At 53.0% G+C, this 14,360-nt stretch overlaps 5 protein-coding genes across 5 annotated transcripts; 3 read left to right on the plus strand and 2 right to left on the minus strand.

Moving 5' to 3' along the window:
• The first annotated feature begins 132 nt into the window (after positions 1-132).
• On the plus strand, positions 133-3,130 carry BDV14DRAFT_14299 (putative transcription factor (Snd1/p100)). Its single transcript, XM_073766378.1, has 2 exons — positions 133-344; positions 507-3,130. The coding sequence occupies exons 1-2, from the start codon at positions 207-209 to the stop codon at positions 3,009-3,011; spliced, it is 2,643 nt and encodes an 880-aa protein (XP_073630863.1). The 5' UTR covers positions 133-206; the 3' UTR covers positions 3,012-3,130.
• A 3-nt stretch (positions 3,131-3,133) lies between these two features.
• On the plus strand, positions 3,134-5,439 carry BDV14DRAFT_168589 (SEC14 family lipid-binding protein). Its single transcript, XM_073767879.1, has 4 exons — positions 3,134-3,965; positions 4,040-4,181; positions 4,258-4,638; positions 4,707-5,439. Exons 1-4 carry the CDS (start codon positions 3,709-3,711, stop codon positions 5,190-5,192), a joined length of 1,266 nt encoding a protein of 421 aa, XP_073630864.1. The 5' UTR covers positions 3,134-3,708; the 3' UTR covers positions 5,193-5,439.
• Positions 5,440-6,071: 632 nt separating this feature from the next.
• BDV14DRAFT_188059 (glycoside hydrolase family 16 protein) lies at positions 6,072-7,159 on the minus strand (the record flags this gene model as incomplete). Its single annotated transcript, XM_073771021.1, has 3 exons — positions 6,072-6,107; positions 6,140-6,731; positions 6,810-7,159. 3 exons carry the CDS (start codon positions 7,157-7,159, stop codon positions 6,072-6,074), a joined length of 978 nt encoding a protein of 325 aa, XP_073630865.1.
• A 1,380-nt stretch (positions 7,160-8,539) lies between these two features.
• On the plus strand, positions 8,540-8,810 carry BDV14DRAFT_168593 (uncharacterized protein). Its single transcript, XM_073767880.1, has one exon. The coding sequence runs from the start codon at positions 8,601-8,603 to the stop codon at positions 8,763-8,765; it is 165 nt and encodes a 54-aa protein (XP_073630866.1). The 5' UTR covers positions 8,540-8,600; the 3' UTR covers positions 8,766-8,810.
• Positions 8,811-8,833: 23 nt separating this feature from the next.
• Positions 8,834-14,311, minus strand: BDV14DRAFT_168594 (CORVET complex membrane-binding subunit VPS8). The gene is made up of 3 exons (XM_073767881.1): positions 13,468-14,311; positions 12,970-13,408; positions 8,834-12,912 (listed from the first exon to the last, which is right to left on the minus strand). Exons 1-3 carry the CDS (start codon positions 13,858-13,860, stop codon positions 8,942-8,944), a joined length of 4,803 nt encoding a protein of 1,600 aa, XP_073630867.1. The 5' UTR covers positions 13,861-14,311; the 3' UTR covers positions 8,834-8,941.
• Positions 14,312-14,360: the final 49 nt, after the last annotated feature.

A 14,360-nucleotide genomic window follows, 5' to 3' on the forward strand; every position in this document is an offset into this window, starting at 1 on the left:
GAGCTCGGAGGCAGTTTGAACCACGTTTCCGCTTTGATTGTGCTCCCCCATCTTCACCACACTCCAGATCAATAAACCACCTCTTCTTCTTACCGCCTGCTGAACCCCTTTTCTCTTTCTTTACATTCCTCGTCTGTTCCTATTTTCTCTTCGTTTTCCTCTCAAAAGGCTACTTCTAGCCAATTGTCCCTGTACTTCCTTCCACCATGCCTCTAGAAGCTCGCGTGAAGGCAGTACTGTCTGGCGACACGGTCGTCTTGTCGCATGTTACGAACCCGCAACAAGAGCGGATTCTGAGTTTGGCATATGTCTCTGCGCCGCGATTGCGGAGAGAGGGCGATGAGGTACGTTTTGTTGAACTCCCAGTGCGAGAGCAGTTGGTGGAAGATCTATTCCTCGGGATTGAGCACCGCCGACCTCAATTTTACTCTTGCTTTACTCTTTCTTGATCCCGCTTGTAATGGCACTCGACTGAAGGGATACTAACTGACGATCTCTACCTACAGCCCTACGCATTCCAATCTCGCGAATTTCTCCGCGAACTCCTCGTCGGCAAGGTGATCCAGTTCCAAACCCTGTACACCGTCCCCAGCTCGCAGCGCGAATACGGAAAGATCAAGCTTCCCAGCTTCGACGTGACACTGCCCGAGATCGTCGTCCAGGAAGGATGGAGCCGCGTCCGCGAAGAAGCCGGCAAGCGCAGCGACGACACAGAAGAGACCGTCGCCATGCTCGAGCGCCTCCGCGCACTCGAGGACCACGCTAGGACAGAGGGCAAGGGTGTTTGGGGCTCTGGAAGCGGTCGTATTGAGACGACGTATGAGCTGCCCGATGGCAAGACGCTGGTCGAAGAATGGAAGGATAAGCACCTCGAGGCTATTGTTGAGAAGGTGCTGACGGGAGACCGTCTGATTCTGCGCCTGCTCGTTGATCCTGAGGAGCATTTGCAGGTTGTTGCTGTTCTTGGTGGTGCTAGGGCGCCTGCTACGAAGAGGCAGGGTGCCGATGGCAAGGAGCAGCCTGGTGAGCCGTACGGCGAGGATGCGCACCAGTTTGTTGAGTCGAGGATTCTGCAGCGTAAGGTCCAGGTCTCTCTTCTTGGTGTCACGCCTCAGGGCCAGCTTATTGCTACTGTGCTCCACCCGAATGGAAACATCGCCAAGTTCCTCCTCGAGGCCGGTCTTGCCCGGTGCCACGACCACCACGCTGCCATTCTTGGCGCTGAGATGGCGAGCTACCGTCGCGCGGAGAAGGTCGCTAAGGATGGCCGCAAGGGTATCTACACTGGTCTTGTCTCCAAGGGTCCTGCTGGCGGGGCCGCTGAGGATTACATTGTTGCTCGTGTGATGAACGCGGACACGCTCATCCTCAGAAACAAGGCTGGCCAGGAGAAGCGCGTTCAGCTTAGCAGCATTCGTCAGCCTAAGCCCTCCGACCCTGCTCAGTCCCTGTTCACAGTCGATGCAAAGGAGTTCCTCCGCAAGAAGATCATTGGAAAGCACGTCAAGGTTACTGTTGACGGCAAGAAGCCTGCTAATGAGGGATTCGAGGAGAGGGACGTCGCTACGGTGGTCCTCGGAAACACAAACATTGCTCTTGGTCTGGTGCAAGCTGGATACGCCTCTGTTATCCGCCACCGCCAGGATGACACCGACCGATCCCCCGACTACGACGACCTGATGATTGCCGAGGCTGAAGCCCAGAAGGAAGGAAAGGGTATGTGGTCCGGCAAGCCTCCCAAGGTCAAGCAGTACCAGGATTACTCTGAGAGCGTTCAAAAGGCCAAGATGGAGGTTTCCATCCTGCAGCGCCAGAAGCGTGTTCCTGCCATCGTTGACTTTGTCAAGTCTGGATCCCGCTTTACTGTCCTTGTTCCTCGTGAGAATGCCAAGTTGACCCTTGTTCTCTCTGGTATTCGTGCTCCTCGGTCTGCGCGTAGTCCTAACGACACTGCTGAGCCTTTTGGTAACGAGGCTCACGAGCTGGCCAACAGACGCTGTATGCAGCGCGATGCTGAGATTGATGTTGAGACTATTGACAAGGTTGGAGGGTTCATCGGTACTCTCTACATTAACAAGGAGAATTTCACCAAGGTTCTGCTTGAGGAGGGTCTGGCTACTGTTCACGGCTACTCTGCAGAGCAGTCCGGCCACGCAACAGAGTATTTCGCCGCTGAACAACGAGCCAAGGAAGCCCGCAAGGGTCTCTGGCACGACTGGGACCCTAGCAAGGAAGCCCAGGAAGAAGAAGAGGCCACCAACAGCAGCGCCGTTGAAGCCGAAACCGCCGCACCACCACCCATCAAGTACCACGAGGTCGTCGTCACACACGTCGACCCCACAAACGCCCGCATCAAGCTCCAAGAACTCGGCCGCTCCACCACCGGCGCCCTCGAAGAACTCATGAGCGCCTTCCGCTCCTTCCACCTCAACAAGGCCAACGACAAGCCCCTCGCTGGTCCCCCGAAGGCCGGCGACTTTGTCTCCGCCAAGTTCAGCGAAGACGGCGAGTGGTACCGCGCCAAGATCCGCCGCAACGACCGCGAGAAGCAAACGGCTGAAGTTGTCTACATTGACCACGGCAACTCCGAGGTCCTTCCCTGGTCTCGTCTTCGTCCATTGGCTGAACAATTCGGCATCAAGAAACTGCGCAGCCAGGCTGTCGACGCTGTCCTTTCGTTCCTCCAGTTCCCTACGTCTCCCGATTACCTTGCTGATGCGGTCGGCTATATGGAAGAACAACTCATTGGCCGCGAATTCGCTGCTAACTTTGATTACACTTCTCCTGAGGGAACACTGCACGTTACGCTGCTTGATTTCTCCGAGTCGAAGAATATTCACCAGAGCTATAACGCTGAGATTGCTCGTGAGGGTCTGGCCATGGTTCCCAGGAAACTGAAGGCCTGGGAGCGTGCCGCTGGTGATAGACTTGCGAACCTGAGGGAGTTGGAGGAGGAGGCTAAGGCTGAAAGACGTGGTATGTGGGAGTATGGTGATCTGACTGAGGATTAAGTTCGGTTCGCTGTGGAAAGTGGCTGTGACTGAGGTCTGGAAATAATGGCCTTGAATGTTTCCCTTGTACAAATATTTTCTAGTTTTGCATTGGTCAAGTAAAATGGACTCTTTTGGGACTCATTTTTTCTAGTTGCTTTACCCGCCCTCCAGCTGTGTAGAGGGACTATTTTTTATATGCCGTGCATAACTTATCAGCACTGTAAACCTGAGCATAAGTTGTGCTTACTCATTAATACCGCTCATCGATAAGCTAATGCAAAGTTCTCAACGGGCGCGATCGAATCGCCGAACTCCTTCCAGGTTTCGCCCGTTCGCTCACTGCTCGATCTTCCCAATCTTTCAGGGTCTCGGATTTGCCTCTGTCGCTCGTTGACATTCTCTTCTCCCTCTCTTTCTACCATATATTGCCCTGCACACCCCGCGAACTCTTCAACGTTCGTCCCGCCAAATCTGCTACAAAAGGCAACCCGATCGTCGATCCGGAACGCCAGGAACGCTGAGATTAAATCCAGCCCGCATTCCGCGCTGCAGCCCAAACCCCCAGCAGCTGTGCTTACACCCACCAACCACAGCTGACTCCAACACCGCTCCCTTTTTTTCTGCAGCTGTTCTTCTTCCTCCACAGTTACACCGATCCCTTTTTCCTCCAATACCCCAACTTTCCCTATCTCTCTCAAAACAAACATACTTCAAAATGGTGCTCTGGCGCACGAAATCCAACCACAGCCAGGCGGAGAGCGAGGCCAGCGCGGACCCGAAGAACGACCCCGTTGCGTCGGCGAATGCGGCGGCCAGTGATGCCTGGCTTGCGGGTCACTTGGGGCATTTGACGGAGGAGCAGAAGGTCAAATTGACGGAGTTTAAGGCGCTTTGTGAGAAGGAGGGGTACTATAAGCCTGCGACTGGTAGTGGGGAGGAAGGGAAGGCGAGTCATGATGATGCGACTATGTTGTATGTTGCTCTTTCTTTTCTTTTCTTGAAGCGATGTTCCATATGGAATGATGGCTAACGGCTTCCTTGTCTAGGCGGTTCCTCCGCGCGCGCAGATTCGATGTACCTGGGGCTTGGGGACAATTCAAGGATACGGAGGACTGGCGGAAGGAGAATGCTATCGAGTCTCTGTACGCGAACATCGACGCGGACTCGTACGAGGCCGCTAGACGGATGGTGAGTGCTCTCCGCTTCCTATACACCTATCTGCCAAGTCCGGTCCAACTCAACTCTAACCTTATCATGGATATAGTACCCGCAATGGACCGGCCGCCGAGATCGCCGCGGTATCCCCGTCTACGTCTTTGAGATCCAGCACCTCAACAGCAAGAACATGGCGGCCTACAACGCCACCATGACTGATCCCGACGCCACGGCCGAAACGCACAAGTCCTCTACCGTTCCGCAGCGCCTCCTTCGCTTGTTTGCGCTCTATGAGAACCTCCTCAACTTTGTCATGCCGCTTTGCTCGCGGTTACCGCGTCCTCACACCGAGACACCGATTGTGGCCTCGACGAATATTGTTGATGTTAGTGGTGTTGGTCTGAAGCAGTTTTGGAATCTGAAGGGGCATATGCAGGATGCTAGTGTGCTTGCTACGGCGCATTACCCTGAGACATTGGATCGGATTTTCGTATGCCACCCTCTCCCCAATTTCCCTATCCCCTTCGAACTACCCAAGGCTAACATATCCGCTACTAGATCATCGGCGCCCCCGGCTTCTTCCCTACAGTATGGGGCTGGATCAAGCGGTGGTTCGACCCAGGCACAACATCCAAGATCTTCATCCTTTCCGCTTCCGAAGTCCTCCCTACCCTCTCCTCCTTCATGGACCGCTCCAGCATTCCCAAGCAATACGGCGGTGACCTCGAATGGAAATGGGGCGATATGCCGTACCTCGATGAGGCTGCGCGTGAGGTTGTTGGTGAACTTGAGACGGCGCCTGCTGAGGGACAAGCCAAGCCTGGTTTCATCAAGGGACCTGTGCTCTTCAAGGGTGATACTGTGCAGGTATTGGGTAAGGAGAACGGACAGGCTAGAGAGCGATCCATCCCTGTTCCGGAGAATAAGTTCTTGAAGACGGATACTGCCCCGGCTGCCGCCGAGACCGAGACCGAGACCCAACAAGTCTCCGAGAAGGAGATTGAGAAGGCCGAGGCCCAGCCTACGCAGACTGTCTCTGCTTAATTTCCATCATACATAATTTTTCCCTTCATCTTTATACCTTTTTACATGCCAGCATCCGCATCCACGTCCCGTTTTATGTTGGTTGGTCCTGTTTCGCTTTTTTGTCATAGCTCGGCTTGCATAGATATATTACATACCCTGACAGTGAGAGCCTTTTTGTTGTCTTTCTCTTGTTCTATGCATTTTGAAGTGTCCACGTTTTGTTTGGGTTCGGGGTTATATAGAATATATTTTCGTTGCATGGGTCTTAGCTTCTGAGTGTCCTCATACTTCTCGATTTGCGTGCGTAGAGTGGGAGTACCCCATGCTATCTGATAAACCTTGATTGATTATCTATAGTGCTATGATCAATATATCTAGACTACACTATCCCTTTTCACGTACATGCCCAAAGGTCCCTATACCATCTGAACCCATCCCCTCATCCTGACATCTCAACCGGGCCACAGTATGTGCACTCTTCTCGTCTAATCAAAGCCTGAGACTCTTGCGTACGGGGATTAAGTTATGAAAGTCGGCTGTGGCAAATATATATTGACAGAATCGGAAGGCACGATCTTTGTCCACTTCTCACTCCAGATATGGAAGGAGCGACAGACATGGAAGACCGGACATAAGCAAGCAATACTTAATGGATACATTATGTCAATGTAACTACCTGAACAATTACCTTTGCAGAAGCTTGAAACACAGAAACTGAGTACTCTATCATTGCCCTCGGATATCATATCAACCATACTACCAAATCCCAAATATACAACTCAACGCAACAAATATACAAAGAAGACGAATCGAATCAAGTCAAATCAAACCAACAACGAATTCCAAAGAGCCACCCGTCAACCACCCTCCCACCCTAACCCCCTCAACCCCATCTACTCATGCCCCCTCCGCATATGCCGTCTCGGAAACTCCCTAGTCACCGGCATCTCAACAGCCCTCTTAACAGCAGCCTCATCCTGATAAACCCTCAGAGAATTAATATCCCAATAAGCATCTGCAAACGCCGTCGGATTATTCGCGACATAATCCGTGCAAGAGCCACTCAGCGCCGCACAACTTCCACTCCCCCAAACATTCCCCGCCCAGTCCCCGCAAAACGTAATATCGAAAATAATCTGCATATCCGTAAAGTGGCTCTCGATATCGCAAGACCCCGCAAAGCGCGCGGTAGGCGTTCCCCAACTACTCGGGTCCGGATTTCCAGACGATATATCAGACGGGATCGAAGACCGCGGGAAGAACCACACGCTTATAACCGACGAAGTCCACTCCGTGACATACACGCCGCCGGAATTATCGTTGAAGCCGGCGCCAAAGGAAGTTGTATCTGGTGACATGATTCCGCACCCGACGTTGTTGTCTTGCCCCGCGGCCTGGACGTAGCAGTTTGATGTCATTAGCGTCCCGGAGAACCCTGTGTTGTCGATGCTGCAGCCGTCTGAGGTATGCAGTGTCAATTGGTTATTTGTTGCGTCGTTGACGTTCTCGATTACGTCGATTTCGCCGCCGTTGGGCCAGTCGGGGCCTAGGATCCAGCTGCATTCCATATATTAGCATGCGTCCTTATTTGGATATGTTAGGACTGGGAGGTCAGGTAGGTTGAGCAGGACATACAAAGCAGGCCAAGCCCCACACCCCGTCGGCATATGTCCCAAATCAAGAATAAAGAGTCCATGGTGGTACGTCTGCGTGCTGGAAATGCGCACGCTCTGGCGCCCATCAGCAGCGACATTCGTGTGGTCGACGCCCATGTATACAGAGGACCCGGCGGAAATCAACCCGCCGCTTTCGGCGGTTGATCTGTCGACGTAGGAGACGTGGCCGTTTGTTGGGTCTGCGTCTGTGAAAAAGGAGAACTTGTCGAAGAATGTATCGGGCGTGTAGTCGTCTTGGAGGACGTATGCGGCGCTAGACAGCTCTGCTGCTAGGGCTAGGAGGGGAAGGAGGGTTGATGGGGGGTGCATTTTGAATTGTAAGGCAAGTTTGTGAAAGCTGTCAAGGAAAGTATGTATGTATGTGTGTAGAAAGGAACGTCAAAACTGTTCAACAGTTCAAGGTATGATATAAATCAAAGTGAAGGAAAGGAATGGCGCGCAAGGCCTCGCTCTCGCTCTTGCTCTCGCTCTTGGATTGCTCGACTGCTTGAACCAGGGCAAGCAAGAAAGGCAGGGCGCTTGGTGAATATATACCCTCCCTCCACCCCATCCACACCAATAGATGTCCACCGACCCATAGGTAAGAAAGCACTAAAAGAAAGCAGCCTAGACAAAACTATAGAGGTATCATCGGCCCAATCCAGCCCGCACCGGACGCGGTCTTGGGACCCAGCCAGTTCAACCCAAGCCAACCCAAATTAGAGTTAGATAGATAGGAGATGATATGATACGAGACGGAGCGGGCTAAACCCCAGACAAACCAAACGCTCACCCTCCTGAAGTAATCGATTTGCATGGCGTCCGTATTGGCGCGGCATGGCATGCCGAGTGCATGCATCTACATAGGCCAGATGGCAGATAACCGCAAGTGCGAGCGCGAAAGCAAACACCTCGGAGATAAATGTATCAGGATATCCAGCCACTGGACGAATAAGAAAGTGGTATACCGCGCGCAGACCAAGGGGCCGAAACTCGATGGGTGGAATGGGGCGTGGCATGGGGATGGCATTTAGTTGGGCCGCATGCAGGCACACTGGCACTGGCATGCAGCTGCAGAACACTAAATAACGGAGCACGGGGGAAACGCTGTGACAAGAGAGGCATCAGAATCGAATCCAGGAACGACATGATGATCACCGTTAACCATCCAGTAAAGATTATCAAGCGTTAGGGCGCTAGTAGACACTTTCTGACGGCAGGATTCAGGACCTGACAACTGTATGCTCTGTAGTGTGGTTGGCTGGCAAGGCGGAATAGTGAGCGCGTTTCAGGTTACTAAAGGCTGAATCCTGATCCCTTCGGTTATCGCGTATCACTTTAGTCTTGTTCCTTAGTAGTAGATAGTCGACTGTAAGATTCTTGTATCCTGCATCCTTCTTCCTTCGCGCGAACGATACTGCAGTCGAGTCACAGTCGCAGTCAAGTCGAGTATCTGTCCCGTGCAGGGTTACTTCCTCTTCCGCTGCACCCATTCCACCCCTAAATGACCAAGTCGAGTCCTTAGCCTAGCATTAGACCTCAACCCAGGTGACTTCACCCAGCACATGTGATAAATCATCTCTTGACACGGCACTGTGACCAGACCAGACAAACGGATTTCACAGTCCCATAAATTCCCATTGGCGGGAATGATAAATTATAGGAGACAGGACAAAGAGTCAAGCTTTGCTGCGATCGCGGGATGGAAGGGCGTGATTGGGCCGCATGATCGCTTCGGTATTGGGGAATGTGACTAGCACGCTTTCATGGCATGTGTCCGGCGCCAGTGTTTGAGCTATCTTTTGAAGACATAAAGAGTTTATGCACGGTTCAAGAAGGGTCTAGAGTTCAGTCTCGACTAGATGAAAGCCTTGGGGGCGGAAGGCTTAGACTCTGGCAAAGTTGCAGTGGTCGAGGAGTTAGGGCTCGGAGATGAGACAGACTGCAGATCTGCCATGCTTCTAGAAGGAGCATTAAGAAGATTATCGGCTTCGCCGAATTAGACCGCGCCTATATAGAACTCTCCTATACACTATTATACTAGTAATGTAACATAAATCGACGCCGGCCCAAAATCAAACGCAGATCGCTAGATACTCTTCACGCTTATGCTTATTCGCTATGTACAGGTGGGCACACTGGGCATACGAGCACCTCCCACTCCCCGTAGTGCTGACGCTGTCGTGCCGGTCGCGATTGTCCAATGTCTAATAGGCATTGCCTGTGGTAGAGGTGGCGGCACGAGAACACCACCACGGGCCCTGGGGCCGCGCTTGTTGTTCCCTCGTCGTTGTGGTCATCGAGTTTCGTCGAGTCGCTTGTGGACATGGCGTGAGGGTGGTCCATGTGCCCGCTGCTGTGATCGGCGGGGGAAACGGCTGCAGTTTCTTTACCCTTTCCCCGTGCAGATGCAGGGTCGACTCGAGCGTCGAGCTGTCGGGCGAGGCGGTGCTGTTTCAGGTCCGTTTGGCGGGTCTCCCATGCTGTCCAGTGCTGCGGGCCAACTTCTGGGCCCCAGATGCGCTGTCGGCAGATTTCGCACACTTGCCCACGGGGCCGCCATCCCTTTTGTCGTAGGCGTGTTACTTCGTCGACATGCACGAATAGATCCCGGTCGAGCATTCCATTTGCCAAGGAAAGGAGGGACTTTTCGTAGGTGTAAGCGGAAAACACGGATGCAAGGACTGCCCGGAGCTCGAAGAGCGATGGGGACCACCGCGCTGCCCTAGTTAGGAAGGCACGGAGGATGCGAAGAAATGCAACATCGTTGCGTTCTCCCGTCGCCGGTCCTGACCCACTAGTGCGAACGGTGCTCGACAGTAGAATGGTAAAGATTTGCTGCACGAGTGTCCGGAACGACGAGACAAGTTGAGTCGCATTCGCCCCCAACGGAGAATTCAACTTCTCGGCCGTCTCTTCCCGACTCGCCAGACCCCCTTGGATCTGTGAAAAGACGCTACTTGCGATGCGGACAACACCCTCAAGTAGGTCAAGCCAGAGCTCTTCATCAAACGAAAGCGGTTGATCCAGCGCGTTTTTGCCCCCGCCGTTCCGCTCGATGCGACCCGAGTTCTTCGCTGTCTTGCTTTGGCCTTGACATAGCCACATTCCGACTTTCACATACTTATTAAGAGACTCCAAAAGGTCCTCAATTGCCTCGGCTGTGATGGCAGAGTCTGGTGTCTCCTCAACACTCTGCAATATCCCCACTAGCCCTGATTCCAGTGTCTTCAGGTGTGCAATGAGACGGTCCATCGCCGCCCGGACTTGGCCTTGCCTAGCCAGAAGGATAACCGCAGCATCCACGACCCCGCTCTCTTCCATCGCTGGAAGTAACTCATCGAGTTGAATATCTCCTTCTCGGAGGGTATCCACAAAATTGGAAACCCGGGTGGGATCATGCTTGCAGAGCAACTGTACGTAACGCTCCACCATCCAGTTTTCGATCCGCCGCTTCGCATCCGCCGTCGGCAGCATTTGGTGCTCGACAATAACACTGAGATACTGGTACTGACTGTAACTGTCGTCTTGCAGCACCTTGATGAACGCTCCGTGGCTCTTCGGGGCATAGTCACGCATAATCTGTGCTGTGTTGCGAACGTCTATAGCGGCGATCTCGAGGGCATGGGCTTCAATCACGCTGAGAACAGCCTGCCTCTGCTTCTTGCCAAGGTTTGCGCCTGGCCGAAGACAGTCCTGGAGGCAGGTGAAAATTCGTATGCGCTCGCTTGGATCTTCCAGATAGGTGAAAATCAGCTCCGGGTACTGCTTCTCAGAGCGATACGTCGACTTGAGAATCCTGAAAAACCGTGCCTCTCGGAAAAGCGGGATCATTTGTTGAATATCCGGTGGATGATAGATCGACAGCAGGTACTCAGCACTCAACTCGCAGTCTTCTGCCATCTCTTCACCCGGATACCGGCATAACCGCTCAAGGACCTGATGAAGGGTGCTGCCAGATAAGAGGATGTATTGAGGGTATTTCGGGAGGTTTCGAGCAATGAACATGTCCAGGTAAATCGTGTCTGTCGTTTCGAAAGAGGTCGAGGTCATGGCCTGGAGGAGGATACTGATGAGGTATTGTCGATTGACAGTCACTCCTTGTTGAGGAGCTTCGTCCGGGTCCTGTTCATTCAGAAAGTTGTCCTCGAATGCTTCGTTCAGCATGCTCATGAAGCTTGAAGTGTCGAACTTCAGAAGGACCGCAAGAACAGATGACGATCCGTACGTCCCGGAGAAAACATAGTCGTACAAGGCCGCCTTTGCTTTCGAAGCTTCGGCCTCGTCCAAGTCGTTGCCTGTCGGATATGAACGGGATGTGAAGACGAAAGAAAGGTAGGGGAAGATTTTCATAGCGTTCGTGTAGTGTTTAATGTCGTTTACCGCGTCGTCGTTCGTTGTGGGCTGTTGAAACGGAATGAGGCCCATCAGCTCCTCCAACGGCCCGACGTAGTCGCCCAGGCATCGATTCCAGACATAGATGAAAGCATCGTACAGGTTGTGTTGCTTGCATAACGTAGTCACCTGGTCAATGTCCATTGTGCTGGTATCTAGTAGACAAATGATTTCTTCCAGCTGGCTGGCAGTGTGGGTGATAACAAAGTGGTTGATGAGAGCCTTGACTGCAGTCGGGGGTAAGGACAGGACTGTCCCTTCCACAATAAACGGCTCTAGCGCATCAAGGAAGACACCTTGAGATTGGTGTTCTTCATACCAATTGAAGATCTCGTCCCAAAGGAAGTCTTCATCCTCCATGGTAACACATGCAGAGATCGATACCTGAGCCAGCTCTTCCAGCTGTTGATGCTCGAGCCTGTCATTAGGCGCTTCAGCGTTCCGTCCGAAGGCATACTTCAGCGATGCAGAAATCATCTCCAGGAGTTTTTCTCGAACGATAGGCTGTCTCAATGAATTCTCATCCGGTAGACCAACTGTAAGCTTCTCCGAATTTCCGCTATAATACGCCGTTGCTTGTCGAATGGCTCCAATGAAGTCACCAGCTTCCATGATCGCGAGCAGTCGGTCTGCCCAGTTTGACAGACTGCCAATTAGCATCTCGTTGTAGCCAAGCATGAACAACCGTCCCTTGTAGGAACGGAAGCTCATATAAAAAGCATCGGCCACAACCCCATGCATCGAGGTGTCTTCTTCGTTCAATTGTTCAACCAGCGTGTGAAGCTGGGCTGAGAACAGATCCACGTGATAGATGTGCCGGTTCAAAAGGTCAACCGCGTTAGTCACGCGCATTGTGTGGTCCTCTACAATGAGCAGTTGCTGCGTAATCGTAAGCACCGCCAACACCGACCGACTCAGCCATTGTACGGCCACAATCGCCTCGTCTGCTCTCCATCTACACCGAGGTCGGAACTCGAGGCTAGGGGGGCGGTCTTTCGATGATAGTTCGTCTGCTTCCACCTCGTACACATCCAACACTGTCAGAACATTTGACCAGCAGTAGACAAGTTTCGTCTTCGAGACTAGAGAGTCTTTCCCCTTTAGCCTGATTGCCGGGAACCAGGCGAGAGCACCTGTCATTGCTCCATGAGCGGCGACCTCCTTCGGTCGTGATGATTTGTGCTGAGTTTGTGCGACGGGTGTCGTGGAGACAATAACTAGCAAATAGGGCGTGAGCATGGCGACCAGGCCAAGGGAGTCCGTTGACTGTTCGACATTTCCCATGGGCAGAGGTGAGAAAGCAAGTACTGAGCTTGGTTTGCGGGGTTTAGCGATTTCATGGGATGGTTGAGGATAACGGCCAAGTATGCGCGTTGTCTTCACCGTTCGACCTAGCGCTCCTGTACCTCGAGTCGCCAGATGGGAGAAAGCCATTCCGCGCTTATCAGCGGAAACTAGTGCGGTGCGTCTTGTCCCTAAGAAGCCCAAGTGTATTACTGGTGACCCGGCAATATGACCGTCTGGTGTCCGCGTTTCCACCTGACTCGAAGGTATTGGCTGGATGTGGAGGAATGGCCGCGCAGGCCTCGACATTTCCCATGTAAAGATATCTCCGGAGACATGTCCCACCGCGACAGTAGAATGATCCGCAGAGAGAGCCAGAGATTGAACCACCCCGCATTCAACAGCTAGAAGGACTGACGTTAGCATAGTCCCGGATGTCCTAGACCTCAACAATGACATACCCTTAGTTCCCTGGCCAATGACACCCCTCAGGTTCTGCTGGTAATCAAACACCAACACAATACCTCGTGCCGTTCCAATGACAATCGAAGTAGAGACCACCATGCAGGTAGGCGAGCCGAAATTCCGTTTGCCGACCTCCGAAAACGCCTGCCCAGTTATCTTCCTGAGTTTAGTCCATCGCACAACCTCCCAGGGGTCCTGATGACCTTCCGGATCGGAATCAATAGTAGCCGGAGATAATCGGCTTGTAAGCGACGACTTTCGCGAGCGGACTTGTGTGAGGAAAGGCGATGATGGTCGGAGGCTACCGAGCGACGAAGAGGACAATCTTGATTGGAATCGGAGGTCAAACGGTCGATGGGATGGACTCGGACTGGGCCGAGGAGAGGAGCCTCGGAGTGCCAAAGCACTACCACTCGGCGACGATTGTAAAGATCCCTAATAGAACACAGTATTAGCCTAGCCCATATACTGAGCACAAGCGCTTGATAACCCACCCGCAAAGAAGGCGTATCATCCGGATTTGAAAGAATATCATCAACACCATCAGGCGAGCCTAAGCCTGTCTGCGCCGGGTGCAGCGGCAGCGAGGGCGACGACAACGGCGACGGCGAGGACACCCCATTACCCAGTGTACCTCCAGCTTCAGCATTCCCCGAATCAACGGTCCCCTCAATATGACCCTGGCCAGTCAAGTCCGGTATATCCTCCTCTACCTGTGCAATTGGTCCATCCTTCGATTCCTCCGCTGATGCCTCGACCCCATCCTCGAGTATAACGCCATTGTCTACCGCAGCCGCCGGAAGCTGTTCGTCCTCAATGTGGTCGTTTCCCAAGTCGAGGTCGTCCTCTCGGGCCCAGTCATCGCGGCCCTCGATCGTGGAGCTCATCAGCGATGTCTCCGAATGGTCATTTCTTCATGTGCGCACTGAGCAGAATAGGCGTGGTTGGGGGGATGCGCGGAGTGGAGGACGGGTATCGGAGCTTGGATACGGAGGTGGATGGCGTGGCGTAACCGTTGAGAAGGAAGCGAGATGGTGGAGGAAGGCGAGAAGTGGTGCCTAGAGGACTAAAGACTGTTAAAGTAAGATCCCCGCGCCCGAGAAAAGAACGCAGTCAGCCTAGAGAAGCGCGAGCTCGTGGAGACTGGAGTGATTGGAGATCGACGAGGTGGAAGCGGAGGGAGTTGGTTGGAGACTGTGCGGCGCCCGGTCTACATTGCTTGGTTGCTTGATTGCTTGTTCCGTGGTCCGTTCAGGGCGGAATTGACCTCCACAATGCTCTATGTTGACATCCAACTGTAACTCATCTTCATCCAATATTTACAGCTGACTTTGTCTTCTTGCTGCACTGAACAAGCATTGATGTCTATCCTGCACGTTGTACCTCA

This window comes from Aspergillus stella-maris (assembly GCF_047715825.1).
Source record: "Aspergillus stella-maris strain CBS 113639 unplaced genomic scaffold BDV14scaffold_11, whole genome shotgun sequence".
Taxonomy (NCBI): Eukaryota; Fungi; Ascomycota; class Eurotiomycetes; order Eurotiales; family Aspergillaceae; genus Aspergillus; species Aspergillus stella-maris.